Here is a 15731-nt window from a genome sequence, read left to right as displayed (position 1 = left end):
ACACACTCAGTGATTCAGGAACAGCTTCTTCCCCTCTGCCATCAGGGAGGAGGTACAGGAGCCTGAAGACACACACTCAATGATTCAGGAACAGGTTCTCCCCCTCTGCCATCAGTGGGGAGGTACAGGAGCCTGAAGACACACACTCAGCGATTCAGGAACAGCTTCTTCCCCTCTGCCATCAGGGAGGGGGTACAGGAGCCTGAAGACACACTCAACGATTCAGGAACAGCTTCTTCCCCCCTGCCATCAGGGAGGAGGTACAGGAGCCTGAAGACACACACTCAACGATTCAGGAACAGCTTCTCCCCCTCTGCCATCAGGGAGGAGGTACAGGAGCCTGAAGACACACACTCAACGATTCAGGAACAGCTTCGTCCCCTCCGCCATCAGGGAGGAGGTACAGGAGCCTGAAGACACACACTCGACGATTCAGGAACAGCTTCTCCCCCTCTGCCATCAGGGAGGAGGTACAAGAGCCTGAAGGCACACACTCAACGATTCAGGAACAGCTTCTTCCCCTCTGCCATCAGGGAGGAGGTACAGGAGCCTGAAGACACACACTCAATGATTCAGGAACAGCTTCTTCCCCTCTGCCATCAGGGAGGAGGTACAGGAGCCTGAAGACACACACTCAATGATTCAGGAACAGCTTCTTCCCCTCTGCCATCAGGGAGGGTGCACGGGAGCCTGAAGACACACACTCAACGATTCAGGAACAGCTTCTTCCCCTCTGCCATCAGGGAGGAGGTACAGGAGCCTGAAGCCACACACTCAACGATTCAGGAACAGCTTCTTCCCCTCTGCCATCAGGGAGGAGGTACTGGAGCCTGAAGACACACACTCAACGATTCAAGAACAGCTTCTCCCCCTCTGCCATCAGGGAGGAGGTACAGGAGCCTGAAGACACACACTCAACGAGTCAGGAACAGCTTCTTCCCCTCTGCCATCAGGGAGGAGGTACAGGAGCCTGAAGGCACACACTCAGTGATTCAGGAACAGCTTCTTCCCCTCTGCCATCAGGGAGGAGGTACAGGAGCCTGAAGACACACACTCAACGATTCAGGAACAGGTTCTCCCCCTCTGCCATCAGTGGGGAGGTACAGGAGCCTGAAGACACACACTCAATGATTCAGGAACAGCTTCTTCCCCTCTGCCATCAGGGAGGAGGTACAGGAGCCTGAATTCACACACTCAACGATTCAGGAACAGCTTCTTCCCCTCTGCCATCAGGGGGGAGGTACAGGAGCCTGAAGACACACACTCAACGATTCAGGAACAGCTTCTTCCCCACTGCCATCAGATTTCTGAATGGACATTGAACCCGTGAACTCCACCTCACAACTTTTTTATTTTTTACTTTTTCACTAATTAATTTAACTAATTTAACTTTTTTACTATAGATACTTACTGTAATTTACAGTCGTTATTCCGTATTGCATTGTGCTGCCACAAACAACAGACTTCACAACATAAGCCGTTCCTATTAAACTTGATCCTGAGCTGAGGAATGTGAGTGTGTCAGAGAGAGCGTGAGTGTGTGTAAATGTGTGTGTGTGTATGAGAGTGCGTGAGTGTGTGTATACGTGTGTGTGTGTGTATGAGAGAGCGTGAGTGTGTGTATACGTGTGTGTGTGTATGAGAGAGCGTGAGTGTGTGTAAATGTGTGTGTGTATGAGAGAGCGTGAGTGTGTGTATACGTGTGTGTGTGTGTGTGTGTATGAGAGAGCGTGAGTGTGTAAACGTGTGTGTGTGTATGAGAGAGCGTGAGTGTGTAAACGTGTGTGTGTGTATGTGTATGAGAGAGCGTGAGTGTGTGTATACGTGTGTGTGTATGAGAGAGCGTGAGTGTGTGTAAATGTGTGTGTGTGTATGAGAGAGCGTGAGTGTGTGTAAATGTGTGTGTGTGTATGAGAGAGCGTGAGTGTGTGTAAATGTGTGTGTGTGTGTGTGTGTATGAGAGAGCGTGAGTGTGTGTAAATGTGTGTGTGTGTATGAGAGAGCGTGAGTGTGTGTAAATGTGTGTGTGTGTATGAGAGAGCGTGAGTGTGTGTAAATGTGTGTGTGTGTATGAGAGAGCGTGAGTGTGTGTAAATGTGTGTGTGTGTATGAGAGAGCGTGAGTGTGTGTAAATGTGTGTGTGTGTATGAGAGAGCGTGAGTGTGTGTAAATGTGTGTGTGTGTATGAGAGAGCGTGAGTGTGTGTAAATGTGTGTGTGTGTATGAGAGAGCGTGAGTGTGTGTATACGTGTGTGTGTGTGTATGAGAGAGCATGAGTGTGTGTATACGTGTGTGTGTGTGTATGAGAGAGCATGAGTGTGTGCTTGCATGAGTGTGAGTTTCTGTGTGCATGTGTGTGAGAGAGAGAGTGTGAGTGTGTGCTTGCATGAGTGTGTTTGTGTGTGTGCGCGCGGTCATCAGTGCGAGTGCTCACGGGTGTGAGTGTGAGTGTCAGTGTGTGTGACTCTCTGAAGAAGACAGGTTTGTATCCACATCTTCTCACGGAGAGGGTGAAAGGTCACCCCCCCACCCCCACCAACACGGAGCCCCTTGGGGAGGAACACAGGGGCGCCACCCGCTCAGTCCTCTTCTCGGAGATCAAACTCAGGCATGCTCCTTGCCCGGCGGGCGGTGACCTGCCCCGGGCCGGGCGCTTCCTGGCAGAAGGGGTGAATCCTGAGCCGGGACCGCAGAGTGATGAGGGAGCGGCCTTGCTCCCACTTCCTCCCCAGCTGCTGCGGGACCCATCGCTGCGACGTCTCCTCCTCGTCCCGCTCGATGAACTCCAGGACAGTCGAGCGGAACAGCCGCGGAACCTCCTGCACCTCGGGGTCAAACTCACGGACCAGCTTCCGAAAACTGAAAGGCAATTCCGAGGATGAAAAAACAACTACTACATAGATCTCCTCACTCAGTGTCTGACCCCGGGAGTGTGTGATGGGACGGTGTGGAGGGAGATTCACTCTGTGTCTGACCCCGGGAGTGTGTGATGGGACGGTGTGGAGGGAGATTCACTCTGTGTCTGACCCCGGGAGTGTGTGATGGGACGGTGTGGAGGGAGATTCATTCTGTGTCTGACCCCGGGAGTGTGTGATGGGACGGTGTGGAGGGAGATTCACTCTGTGTCTGACCCCGGGAGTGTGTGATGGGACGGTGTGGAGGCAGGGTCACTCTGTGTCTGACCCCGGGAGTGTGTGATGGGACGGTGTGGAGGGAGATTCACTCTGTGTCTGACCCCGGGAGTGTGTGATGGGACGGTGTGGAGGGAGGGTCACTCTGTGTCTGACCCCAGGAGTGTGTGATGGGACGGTGTGGAGGGAGATTCACTCTGTGTCTGACCCCGGGAGTGTGTGATGGGACGGTGTGGAGGGAGATTCACTCTGTGTCTGACCCCGGGAGTGTGTGATGGGACGGTGTGGAGGGAGATTCACTCTGTGTCTGACCCCGGGAGTGTGTGATGGGATGGTGTGGGGGGAGATTCACTCTGTGTCTGACCCCGGGAGTGTGTGATGGGACGGTGTGGAGGGAGATTCACTCTGTGTCTGACCCCGGGAGTGTGTGATGGGACGGTGTGGAGGGAGATTCACTCTGTGTCTGACCCCGGGAGTGTGTGATGGGACGGTGTGGAGGGAGATTCATTCTGTGTCTGACCCCGGGAGTGTGTGATGGGACGGTGTGGAGGGAGATTCACTCTGTGTCTGACCCCGGGAGTGTGTGATGGGACGGTGTGGAGGCAGGGTCACTCTGTGTCTGACCCCGGGAGTGTGTGATGGGACGGTGTGGAGGGAGATTCACTCTGTGTCTGACCCCGGGAGTGTGTGATGGGACGGTGTGGAGGGAGGGTCACTCTGTGTCTGACCCCAGGAGTGTGTGATGGGACGGTGTGGAGGGAGATTCACTCTGTGTCTGACCCCGGGAGTGTGTGATGGGACGGTGTGGAGGGAGATTCACTCTGTGTCTGACCCCGGGAGTGTGTGATGGGACGGTGTGGAGGGAGATTCACTCTGTGTCTGACCCCGGGAGTGTGTGATGGGATGGTGTGGGGGGAGATTCACTCTGTGTCTGACCCCGGGAGTGTGTGATGGGACGGTGTGGAGGGAGGGTCACTCTGTGTCTGACCCCGGGAGTGTGTGATGGGACGGTGTGGAGGGAGATTCACTCTGTGTCTGACCCCGGGAGTGTGTGATGGGACGGTGTGGAGGGAGGGTCACTCTGTGTCTGACCCCGGGAGTGTGTGATGGGACGGTGTGGAGGGAGATTCACTCTGTGTCTGACCCCGGGAGTGTGTGATGGGACGGTGTGGAGGGAGGGTCACTCTGTGTCTGACCCCAGGAGTGTGTGATGGGACGGTGTGGAGGGAGATTCACTCTGTGTCTGACCCCGGGAGTGTGTGATGGGACAGCGTGGAGGGAGGGTCACTCTGTGTCTATCCCCAGGAGTGAGTGATGGGACGGTGTGGAAGGAGATTCACTCTGTGTCTGACCCCGGGAGTGTGTGATGGGACGGTGTGGAGGGAGATTCTCTCTCTGTCTGACCCCGGGAGTGTGTGATGGGACGATGTGGAGGGAGATTCACTCTGTGTCTGACCCCGGGAGAGTGTGATGGGACAGTGATGAGGGAGATTCACTCTGTGTCTGACCCCGGGAGTGTGTGATGGGACGGTGTGGAGGGAGGGTCACTCTGTGTCTGACACAGGGAGTGTGTGATGGGACGGTGTGGAGGGAGGGTCACTCTGTGTCTGACCCCGGGGAGTGTGTGATGGGACGGTGTGGAGGGAGATTCACACTGTGTCTGACCCCGGGAGTGTGTGATGGGACGGTGTGGAGGGAGATTCACTCTGTGTCTGACACCGGGAGTGTGTGATGGGACGGTGTGGATGGAGGGTCACTCTGTGTCTGACCCCGGGAGTGTGTGATGGGACGGTGTGGAGGGAGATTCACTCTGTATCTGACACCGGGAGTGTGTGATGGGACGGTGGGGAGGGAGATTCACTCTGTGTCTGACCCCGGGAGTGTGTAATGGGATGGTGTGGAGGGAGATTCACTCTGTGTCTGACCCAGGGAGTGTGTGATGGGACAGTGATGAGGGAGATTCACTCTGTGTCTGACCCAGGGAGTGTGTGATGGGACGGTGTGGAGGGAGATTCACTCTGTGTCTGACCCCGGGAGTGTGTGATGGGACGGTGTGGGGGGAGATTCACTCTGTGTCTGACCCCGGGAGTGTGTGATGGGACGGTGTGGAGGGAGGGTCACTCTGTGTCTGACACCTGGAGTGTGTGATGGGATGGTGTGGAGGGAGATTCACTCTATTTCTGACCCTGTGAGTGTGTGATGGGACGGTGTGGAGGGAGGGTCACTCTGTGTCTGACCCCGGGAGTGTGTGATGGGACGGTGTGGAGGGTGATTCACACTGTGTCTGACCAGAGGAGTGTGTGATGGGACGGTGTGGAGGGAGGGTCACTCTGTGTCTGACCCCGGGAGTGTGATGGGACGGTGTGGAGGGAGGGTCACTCTGTGTCTGACCCCGGGGAGTGTGTGATGTGACGGTGTGGAGGGAGGGTCACTCTGTGTCTGACCCCGGGGAGTGTGTGATGTGACGGTGTGGAGGGAGTTTCACTCTGTGTCTGACCCCGGGAGTGTGTGATGGGACCCTGTGGAGGGAGATTCACTCTGTGTCTGACCCCGGGAGTGTGTGATGGGACGGTGTGGAGGGAGATTCACTCTGTGTCTGACCCCGGGACTGTGTGATGGGACGGTGTGGTGGGAGGGTCACTCTGTCTCTGACCCGGGGAGTGTGTGATCGGACAGTGTGGAGGGAGCTCCACCCGGTGTCTGACCCCGGGAGTGTGTGATGGGACGGTGTGGAGGGAGTTTCACTCTGTGTCTGACCCCGGGAGTGTGTGATGGGACGGTGTGGAGGGAGTTTCACTCTGTGTCTGACCCCGGGAGTGTGTGATGGAATGGTGTGGAGGGAGATTCACTCTGTGTCTGACCCTGGGAGTGTGTGATGGGACGGTGTGGAGGGAGTTTCACTCTGTGCCTGAACCCGGGAGTGTGTGATGGGACTGTGTGGAGGGAGGGTCACTCTGTGTCTGACCCCGGGAGTGTGTAATGGGACGGTGTGGAGGGAGATTCACTCTGTGTCTGACCCAGGGAGTGTGTGATGTGACGGTGTGGAGGGAGGGTCACTTTGTTACTGACACCGGGAGTGTGTGATGGGATGGTGTGGTGGGAGATTCACTCTGTGTCTGACACGGGAGTGTGTGATGGGACGGTGTGGAGGGAGGGTCACTCTGTGTCTGACACGGGAGTGTGTGATGGGACGGTGTGGAGGGAGGGTCACTCTGTGTCTGACCCAGGGAGTCTGTGATGGGACGGTGCGGAGGACACAGATAGAGTGGAAGTGGAGAGGATGTTTCCTAGAGTGGAGGAGTCTATGACCAGAGGACACAGATTGAGTGGATGTGGAGAGGATGTTTCCTATAGTTGGGGAGTCTAGTACCAGAGGACACAGATAGAGTGGATGTGGAGAGGATGTTTCCTATAGTTGGGGAGTCTATGACCAGAGGACACAGATTGAGTGGATGTGGAGAGGATGTTTCCTATAGTTGGGGAGTCTTGGACCAGAGGACACAGATAGAGTGGATGTGGAGAGGATGTTTCCTATAGTGGGTGAGTCTCGGACCAGAGGACACAGATAGAGTGGATGTGGAGAGGATCTTTCCTATAGTGGGGGAGTCTATGACCAGAGGACACAGATAGAGTGGATGTGGAGAGGATGTTTCCTATAGTGGGGGTGTCTAGGACCAGTGAGATCAGAACGTCCTGACAGGGGTGGTGTAGAGACAGATACATTAGGGACATTTAAGCTGATCGGGGGTAAGTGGGGGGTGTGTAGAACGTCCTGCCAGGGGAGGTGTAGAGACAGATACATTAGGGACATTTAAGGTGATCGGGGGTAAGTGGTGGGTGTGTGGAACGTCCTGCCAGGGGTGGTGTAGAGACAGGTACATTAGCGACATTTAAGGTGATCGGGGTTAAGTGGGGGGTGTGTGGCATGTCCTGGCAGGGGTGGTGTGGAGACAGATACATTAGGGACATTTAAGGTGATTGGGGTAAGTGGTGGGTGTGTGGAACGTCCTGCCGGGGGTGGTGTGGAGACAGATACATTAGGGACATTTAAGGTGATCGGGGGTAAGTGGGGGGTGTGTGGAACGTCCAGCCAGGGGTGGTGTGGAGACAGATACATTAGGGACATTTAAGGTGATCGGGGGTAAGTGGGGGGTGTGTGGAACGTCCTGCCAGGGGTGGTTTGGAGACAGATACATTAGGGACATTTAAGGTGATCGGGGGTAAGTGGGGGGTGTATGGAACGTCCTGCCAGGGGTGGTGTGGAGACAGATACATTAGGGACATTTAAGGTGATCGGGGGTATGTGGGGGGTGTGTGGAACGTCCTGCCAGGGGTGGTGTAGAGACAGATACATTAGGGACATTTATGGTGATGGGGGGTAAGTGGTGGGTGTGTGGAACGTCCTGCCAGGGGTGGTGTAGAGACAGATACATTAGGGACATTTAAGGTGATTGGGGTAAGTGGTGGGTGTGTGGAACGTCCTGCCAGGGGTGGTGTAGAGACAGATACATTAGGGACATTTAAGTTGAACGGGGGTAAGTGGGGGGTGTGTGGAACGTCCTGCCAGGGGTGGTGTGGAGACAGATACATTAGGGACATTTAAGGTGATCGGGGTAAGTGGGGGGTGTGTGGAACGTCCTGCCAGGGGTGGTGTAGAGACAGATACATTAGGGACATTTAAGGTGCTCGGGGGTAAGTGGTGGGTGTGTGGAACGTCCTGCCAGGGGTGGTGTAGAGACAGATACATTAGGGACATTTATGGTGATCGGGGTAACTGGTGGGTGTGTGGAACGTCCTGCCAGGGGTGGTGTAGAGACAGATACATTAGGGACATTTAAGGTGATCGGGGGTAAGTGGTGGGTATGTGGAACGTCCTGCCAGGGGTGGTGTAGAGACAGATATATTAAGGACATTTAAGGTGATCGGGGGTAAGTGGGGGGTGTGTGGAATGTCCTGCCAGGGGTGGTGTGGAGACAGATACATTAGGGACATTTATGGTGATCGGGGTATGTGGTGGGTGTGTGGAACGTCCTGCCAGGGGTGGTGTAGAGACAGATACATTAGGGACATTTAAGGTGATCGGGGGTAAGTGGTGGGTATGTGGAACGTCCTGCCAGGGGTGGTGTAGAGACAGATATATTAAGGACATTTAAGGTGATCGGGGGTAAGTGGGGGGTGTGTGGAATGTCCTGCCAGGGGTGGTGTGGAGACAGATACATTAGGGACATTTAAGGTGATCGGGGTAAGTGGTGGGTGTGTGGAACGTCCTGCCAGGGGTGGTGTAGAGACAGATACATTAGGGACATTTAAGGTGATCGGGGGTAAGTGGGGGGTGTGTGGAATGTCCTGCCAGGGGTGGTGTGGAGACAGATACATTAGGGACATTTAAGTTGAACGGGGGTAAGTGGGGGGGGTGTGGAACGTCCTGCCAGGGGTGGTGTAGAGACAGATACATTAGGGACATTTAAGTTAAACGGGGGTAAGTGGGGGGTGTGTGGAACGTCCTGCCAGGGGTGGTGTAGAGACAGATACATTAGGGACATTTAAGGTGATCGGGGGTAAGAGGGGGGTGTGTGGAACGTCCTGCCAGGGGTGGTGTGGAGACAGGTACATTAGGGACATTTAAGGTGATCGGGTGTAAGTGGGGGGTGTGTGGAACGTCCTGCCAGGGGTGGTGTAGAGACAGATACATTAGGGACATTTAAGGTGATCGGGTGTAAGTGGGGGGTGTGTGGAACGTCCTGCCAGGGGAGGTGTAGAGACAGATACATTAGGGACATTTAAGGTGATCGGGTGTAAGTGGGGGGTGTGTGGAACGTCCTGCCAGGGGTGGTGTGGAGACAGATACATTAGGGACATTTAAGTTGAACGGGGGTAAGAGGGGGGTGTGTGGAACGTCCTGCCAGGGGTGGTGTGGAGACAGGTACATTAGGGACATTTAAGGTGATCGGGTGTAAGTGGGGGGTGTGTGGAACGTCCTGCCAGGGGTGGTGTAGAGACAGATACATTAGGGACATTTAAGGTGATCGGGGGGTAAGGGGGGGGGTGTGTGGAACGTCCTGCCAGGGGTGGTGTAGAGACAGATACATTAGAGACATTTAAGGTGATCGGGGGTAAGTGGGGGGTGTGTGGAATGTCCTGCCAGGGGTGGTGTAGAGACAGATACATTAGGGACATTTAAGGTGATCGGGTGTAAGTGGGGGGTGTGTGGAACGTCCTGCCAGGGGTGGTGTAGAGACAGATACATTAGGGACATTTAAGGTGATCGGGTGTAAGTGGGGGGTGTGTGGAACGTCCTGCCAGGGGTGGTGTAGAGACAGATACATTAGGGACATTTAAGGTGATCGGGTGTAAGTGGGGGGTGTGTGGAACGTCCTGCCAGGGGTGGTGTAGAGACAGATACATTAGGGACATTTAAGGTGATCGGGGGTAAGTGGGGGGTGTGTGGAACGTCCTGCCAGGGGTGGTGTGGAGACAGATACCGGTGGCGGGGTAGGGGAGGTCAGTTCCCTACCTGAGGATGACCGGCCCGCACTGGGACGGTTTGATCCTTGAGCTGAGCTCCCTCAGCTCCAGCTGCTCGGCGGGCGGCAGCTGGTAGTCGCACCGAGGCGGTGCGCGGAGCCAGGAGTAGTCGGCCCCTGCCCGCAGTCTCCGGCACTCGGCCTGGCGGCCCCGCCACAGCCGCTCGGCCCGCTTCAGCTGCCAGCTCAGCTCCAGGGTCAGCGTGTCGGCCACCAGGTCCGGCCGGGGCCACCGGCTGCCCGCAGGGCACCGCTCCGTCCACCCGAACACCGACGACCGGAACATGGCGGGCCTGCAACCAGGGGCACTGCAAGGGCAATAGGACAGCCGTCAGCACCGCTCTGCAACCCGCCCCCGTTACTCCCAACCCCACCGCTGAATTGTTCAGAGGGTTTGCCATGAAGATTATCACTACTGGGTATGGGGAGGGGGGCTTGCCCAGGGTAAACTCAGTCAGCTCCATCAGCATCCAGGACAGGCGGGGCCCATCACACAGGACCATCAGGGAGGGGGTACGGGAGCCTGAAGACACACACTCAACGATTCAGGAACAGCTTCTCCCCCTCTGCCATCAGGGAGGAGGTACAGGAGCCTGAAGACACACACTCAGTGATTCAGGAACAGCTTCTTCCCCTCTGCCATCAGGGAGGGGGTACAGGAGCCTGAAGACACACTCTCAACGATTCAGGAGCGGCTTTCTCCCCTCTGCCATCAGGGAGGAGGTACAGGAGCCTGAAGACACACACTCAGTGATTCAGGAACAGCTTCTTCCCCTCTGCCATCAGGGAGGAGGTACAGGAGCCTGAAGACACACACTCAACGATTCAGGAACAGCTTCTCCCCCTCTGCCATCAGGGAGGAGGTACAGGAGCCTGAAGACACACACTGTGATTCAGGAACAGCTTCTCCCCCTCTGCCATCAGAGAGGAGGTACAGGAGCTTGAAGACACACACTCAATGATTCAGGAACAGCTTCTCCCCCTCTGCCATCAGGGAGTGGGTACAGGATCCTGAGGACACACACTGTGATTCAGGAACAGCTTCTCCCCTCTGCCATCAGGGAGGAGGAACAGGAGCCTGAAGACACACACTCAACGATTCAGGAACAGCTTCTTCCCCTCTGCCATCAGGGGGGAGGTACAGGAGCCTGAAGACACACACTCAACGATTCAGGAACAGCTTCTTCCCCTCTCCCATCAGGGGGGAGGTACAGGAGCCTGAAGACACACACTCAACGATTCAGGAACAGATTCTTCCCCTCTGCCATCAGGGAGGAGGTACAGGAGCCTGAAGACACACACTCAGTGATTCAGGAACAGCTTCTTCCCCTCTATAATCCGATTTCCGAACGGACATTGAACCTGTGAACACTATTTGTGCTGTCTTGCTGATATCGATCCTGATTGGGATTCTGAAGGGAATTGGCTAAATCCCCGGCATCGTCTGGTCAGTCGAGACTGCTCCGTGTGAGCGTCAGCAGGAGACTGTCGTGACCAAGGGCTGATCAGTCCTCTCTCCATCGACACTGCCCGAACCAGATACCAGCTACTGTCCCCTGCTGTGGCTGGGGGGGTGGGGGGGTCCTCAGTCCAAACCCCTGACCATCCGGCCCCTCAGTAGCTGACCGCGTGTGTGGGCAGGGAGGGGCCGCGGTCCAAACCCCTGACCATCCGGCCCCTCAGTAGCTGACCGCGTGTGTGGGTGGGGAGGGGCCGCGGTCCAAACCCCTGACCATCCGGCCCCTCAGAAGCTGACCGCGTGTGTGGGCGGGGAGGGGCCTCGGTCCAAACCCCTGACCATCCGGCCCCTCAGTAGCTGACCGCGTGTGTGGGCAGGGAGGGGCCGCGGTCCAAACCCCTGACCATCCGGCCCCTCAGAAGCTGACCGCGTGTGAGGGGGGGAGGGGCCGCGGACCGAACCCCTGACCATCCGGCCACTCAGTAGCTGACCGCGTGTGTGGGCGGGGAGGGGCCGCGGTCCAAACCCCTGACCATCCGGCCCCTCAGTAGCTGACCGCGTGTGTGGGCGGGGAGGGGCCGCGGTCCAAACCCCTGACCATCCGGCCCCTCAGTAGCTGACCGCGTGTGTGGGCGGGGAGGGGCCGCGGTCCGAACCCCTGACCATCCGGCCCCTCGGAAGCTGACCGCGTGTGTAGGAGGGGGGGTGGGTCCGCGGTCCGAACCCCTGACCATCCGGCCCCTCAGAAGCTGACCGCGTGTGTGGGCGGGGGAGGGGCCGCGGTCCAAACCCCTGACCATCCGGCCCCTCGGAAGCTGACCGCGTGTGTGGGCGGGGAGGGGCCTCGGTCCAAACCCCTGACCATCCGGCCCCTCAGAAGCTGACCGCGTGTGTGGGGGGAGGGGCCGCAGTCCAAACCCCTGACCATCCGGCCCCTCAGAAGCTGACCGCGTGTGTGGGCGGGGAGGGGCCGCGGTCCGAACCCCTGACCATCCGGCCCCTCAGAAGCTGACCGCGTGTGTGGGGGGAGGGGCCGCAGTCCAAACCCCTGACCATCCGGCCCCTCGGAAGCTGACCGCGTGTGTGGGCGGGGAGGGGCCGCAGTCCAAACCCCTGACCATCCGGCCCCTCAGAAGCTGACCGCGTGTGTGGGCGGGGAGGGGCCGCAGTCCAAACCCCTGACCATCCGGCCCCTCAGAAGCTGACCGCGTGTGTGGGGGGGAGGGGCCGCGGTCCAAACCCCTGACCATCCGGCCCCTCAGAAGCTGACCGCGTGTGTGGGCGGGGAGGGGCCGCGGTCCGAACCCCTGACCATCCGGCCCCTCAGAAGCTGACCGCGTGTGTAGGAGGGGGGGGTGGGTCCGCGGTCCGAACCCCCTGACCATCCGGCCCCTCAGAAGCTGACCGCGTGGGTGGGCGGGGAGGGGCAGCGGTCCAAACCCCTGACCATCCGGCCCCTCAGAAGCTGACCGCGTGGGTGGGCGGGGAGGGGGCCGCGGTCCAAACCCCTGACCATCCGGCCCCTCGGAAGCTGACCGCGTGGGTGGGCGGGGAGGGGGCCGCGGTCCGGACCCCTGACCATCCGGCCCCTCAGAAGCTGCCCCCGTGTGTGGGTGGGGGGGGATGCGGTCAAAACCCCTGACCATCCGGCCCCTCGGAAGCTGACCGCATGTGTGGGAGGGGGCCGCGGTCCAAACCCCTGACCATCCGGCCCCTCAGAAGCTGACCGCGTGTGTGGGCGGGGAGGGGGCCGCGGTCCAAACCCCTGACCATCCGGCCCCTCAGAAGCTGACCGCGTGTGTGGGGGGGGGGGGGCTGCGGTCAAAACCCCTGACCATCCGGCCCCTCAGAAGCTGACCGCGTGTGTGGGCGGGGAGGGGCCTCGGTCCGAACCCCTGACCATCCGGCCCCTCAGAAGCTGACCGCGTGTGTGGGGGGAGGGGCCTCGGTCCAAACCCCTGACCATCCGGCCCCTCAGAAGCTGACCGCGTGTGTGGGTGGGGAGGGGCCTCGGTCCGAACCCTGACCATCCGGCCCCTCAGAAGCTGACCGCGTGTGTAGGAGGTGGGGTGGGTCCGCGGTCCGAACCCCTGACCATCCGGCCCCTCAGAAGCTGACCGCGTGTGTGGGCAGGGAGGGGCCGCGGTCCAAACCCCTGACCATCCGGCCCCTCAGAAGCTGACCGCGTGTGTGGGGGGAGGGGCCGCGGTCCAAACCCCTGACCATCCGGCCCCTCAGAAGCTGACCGCGTGGGTGGGCGGGGAGGGGCCGCGGTCCAAACCCCTGACCATCCGGCCCCTCAGAAGCTGACCGCGTGGGTGGGCGGGGAGGGGCCGCGGTCCGAACCCCTGACCATCCGGCCCCTCAGAAGCTGACCGCGTGTGTGGGCGGGGAGGGGCCGCGGTCCAAACCCCTGACCATCCGGCCCCTCGGAAGCTGACCGCGTGGGTGGGCGGGGGCCGCGGTCCAAACCCCTGACCATCCGGCCCCTCAGAAGCTGACCGCGTGTGTGGGCAGGGAGGGGCCGCGGTCCAAACCCCTGACCATCCGGGCCCCTCGGAAGCTGACCGCGTGTGTGTGGGCGGGGAGGGGCCGCGGTCCAAACCCCTGACCATCCGGCCCCTCAGAAGCTGACCGCGTGGGTGGGCGGGGAGGGGCCCTGGTATTCGCTGCGGGTTGAACGTGTGTACGCTGGGGGGGCGGTGCGGGGAAAGAGAGGGACAGAGACAGAAAGAGAGTGAGAGAGAGGGGGGAGAGCGAGAGAGAGGGAGAGAGAGAGGGATGGGTGACAGAGAGAGAGGGTGAGGGAGACAGTGTGAGAGAGAGAGGGTGAGAGAGTGAGGGAGCGAGTTTTAGTGAGAGAGTGAGATAGAGAGAGATAGAGAGGGTGAGGGAGAGAGAGGGTGAGGGGGAGGGAGAGAGAGAGGATGAGGGTGAGTGAGAGAGAGGGTGAGGGGGAGGGAGAGAGAGAGGGAGAGAGAGGGTGAGGGAGAGAGAGGGGTGAGGGAGAGAGAGGGTGAGGGAGAGAGAGGGTGAGGAGTGAGAGGGTGAGGGAGAGAGAGGGGGAGAGAGAGGGTGAGGGGGAGAGAGGGTGAGGGGGAGAGAGGGTGAGGGAGAGAGAGAGAGGGGAGAGAGGGTGAGGGAGAGAGAGCGAGGAAGAGAGAGGGTGAGGGAGAGGGAGAGAGAGGGTGAGGAGAGGGAGAGAGAGGGTGAGGGAGGGAGAGGGTGAGGGAGAGAGAGGGTGAGGGAGGGAGAGGGTGAGGGAGAGAGAGGGTGAGGGGGAGAGAGGGTGAGGGAGAGAGAGAGGAAGAGAGAGGGAGGGAGAGGGAGGAAGAGAGAGTGAGGGGAGAGAGAGGGAGAGAGAGGGTGAGGGAGAGAGAGCGAGGAAGAGAGAGGGTGAGGGAGAGAGAGGGTGAGGGAGGGAGAGGGTGAGGGAGAGAGAGGGTGAGGGAGAGAGAGGGTGAGGGAGAGAGGGTGAGGGAGAGAGGGTGAGGGAAGAGGAGAGGGTGAGAGGGAGAGAGAGAGAGGAAGAGAGAGGGGTGAGGGGGAGAGAGGGTGAGGGAGAGGGAGGAAGAGAGAAGGTGAGGGAGAGAGAGCGAGGAAGAGAGAAGGTGAGGGAGAGAGAGGGTGAGGGAGGGAGAGGGTGAGAGAGGGTGAGGGAGGGAGAGGGTGAGGGAGAGAGAGGGTGAGGGGGAGAGAGGGTGAGGGAGAGAGAGAGGGTGAGGGAGGGAGAGGGTGAGGGAGAGAGAGGGTGAGGGAGGGAGAGGGTGAGAGAGGGTGAGGGAGGGAGAGGGTGAGGGAGAGAGAGGGTGAGGGGGAGAGAGGGTGAGGGAGAGAGAGAGAGGAAGAGAGAGGGTGAGGGAGGGTGAGGGAGGGAGAGGGTGAGGGAGAGAGAGGGTGAGGGAGGGAGAGGGTGTGGGAGAGAGAGGGTGAGTGAGAGAGAGGGTGAGGGGGAGGGAGAGAGAGAGAGAGGGGAGAGAGAGGGTGGAGGGAGGGAGAGGGTGAGGGAGAGAGAGGGTGAGGGAGAGAGAGGGTGAGGGGGAGAGAGGGGTGTGGGGGCGAGAGGGGGAGGGAGAGAGAGAGAGGAAGAGAGAGGGTGAGGGTGAGGAGGTGGAGGGGGAGAGAGGGTGAGGGAGTTAGTTTAAAACCTCCTGAACAGCAGTAGCAAACGCTCCCCCTAGGACATTGGTTCCAGTCCAGCCCAGGTGCAGACCGTCCTGTTTATACCTGTCCCACCTCCCCAGAACTGGTTCCAATGCCCCAGAAATTTGAATCCCTCCCCCCTTGCACCATTTTTCAAGCCATGTATTCATCTGAAATATCCTCCTATATCTACTCTGACTAGCACATGGCACTGGTAGTAATCCAGAGATTATTACCTTTGTGGTCCTACTTTTTAGTTTATCTCCTAACTCCCTAAATTCACTTTGTAGGACCTCATCCCGTTTTTTTACCTATATCATTGGTACCTATGTGCACCATGATCACTGGCTGTTCACCCTCCCATTTCAGAATGTCCTGTGGCCACTTAGAGACATCCTTGACCCTTGCACCAGGGAGGCAACATACCATCCTGGAGTCTCGTTTGCGGCCGCAGAAACGCCTATCTATTCCCCT

General features: G+C 58.7%; 1 protein-coding gene across 1 annotated transcript; it reads right to left on the bottom strand.

Annotated features, from left to right (window-relative positions):
• Nucleotides 1-2579: 2579 nt before the first annotated feature.
• Nucleotides 2580-11979, bottom strand: LOC132383625 (protein RD3-like). The gene is made up of 3 exons (XM_059954820.1): nucleotides 11912-11979; nucleotides 9646-9963; nucleotides 2580-2859 (listed from the first exon to the last, which is right to left on the bottom strand). Exons 1-3 carry the CDS (start codon nucleotides 11977-11979, stop codon nucleotides 2580-2582), a joined length of 666 nt encoding a protein of 221 aa, XP_059810803.1.
• Between the last annotated feature and the right edge of the window lie 3752 nt (nucleotides 11980-15731).

The sequence above is a fragment of the Hypanus sabinus genome, chromosome 31 (assembly GCF_030144855.1).
Source record: "Hypanus sabinus isolate sHypSab1 chromosome 31, sHypSab1.hap1, whole genome shotgun sequence".
NCBI classification, from domain to species: domain Eukaryota; kingdom Metazoa; phylum Chordata; class Chondrichthyes; order Myliobatiformes; family Dasyatidae; genus Hypanus; species Hypanus sabinus.
This window is presented reverse-complemented; position numbering and strand designations above follow the sequence as displayed.

Excerpts from the sequence above, each read along its gene's own strand:
- LOC132383625 (XM_059954820.1), bottom strand. The coding sequence starts at position 11,979 with ATGGTCAGGGGTTTGGACCGAGGCCCCTCCCCGCCCACACACGCGGTC. Across the intron at positions 9,964-11,911 it reads AGCTTCCGAGGGGCCGGATG|TGCCCCTGGTTGCAGGCCCG; the intron begins GTCAGGGGTTTG and ends TTGCCCTTGCAG. Across the intron at positions 2,860-9,645 it reads TGCGGGCCGGTCATCCTCAG|TTTTCGGAAGCTGGTCCGTG; the intron begins GTAGGGAACTGA and ends ATTGCCTTTCAG.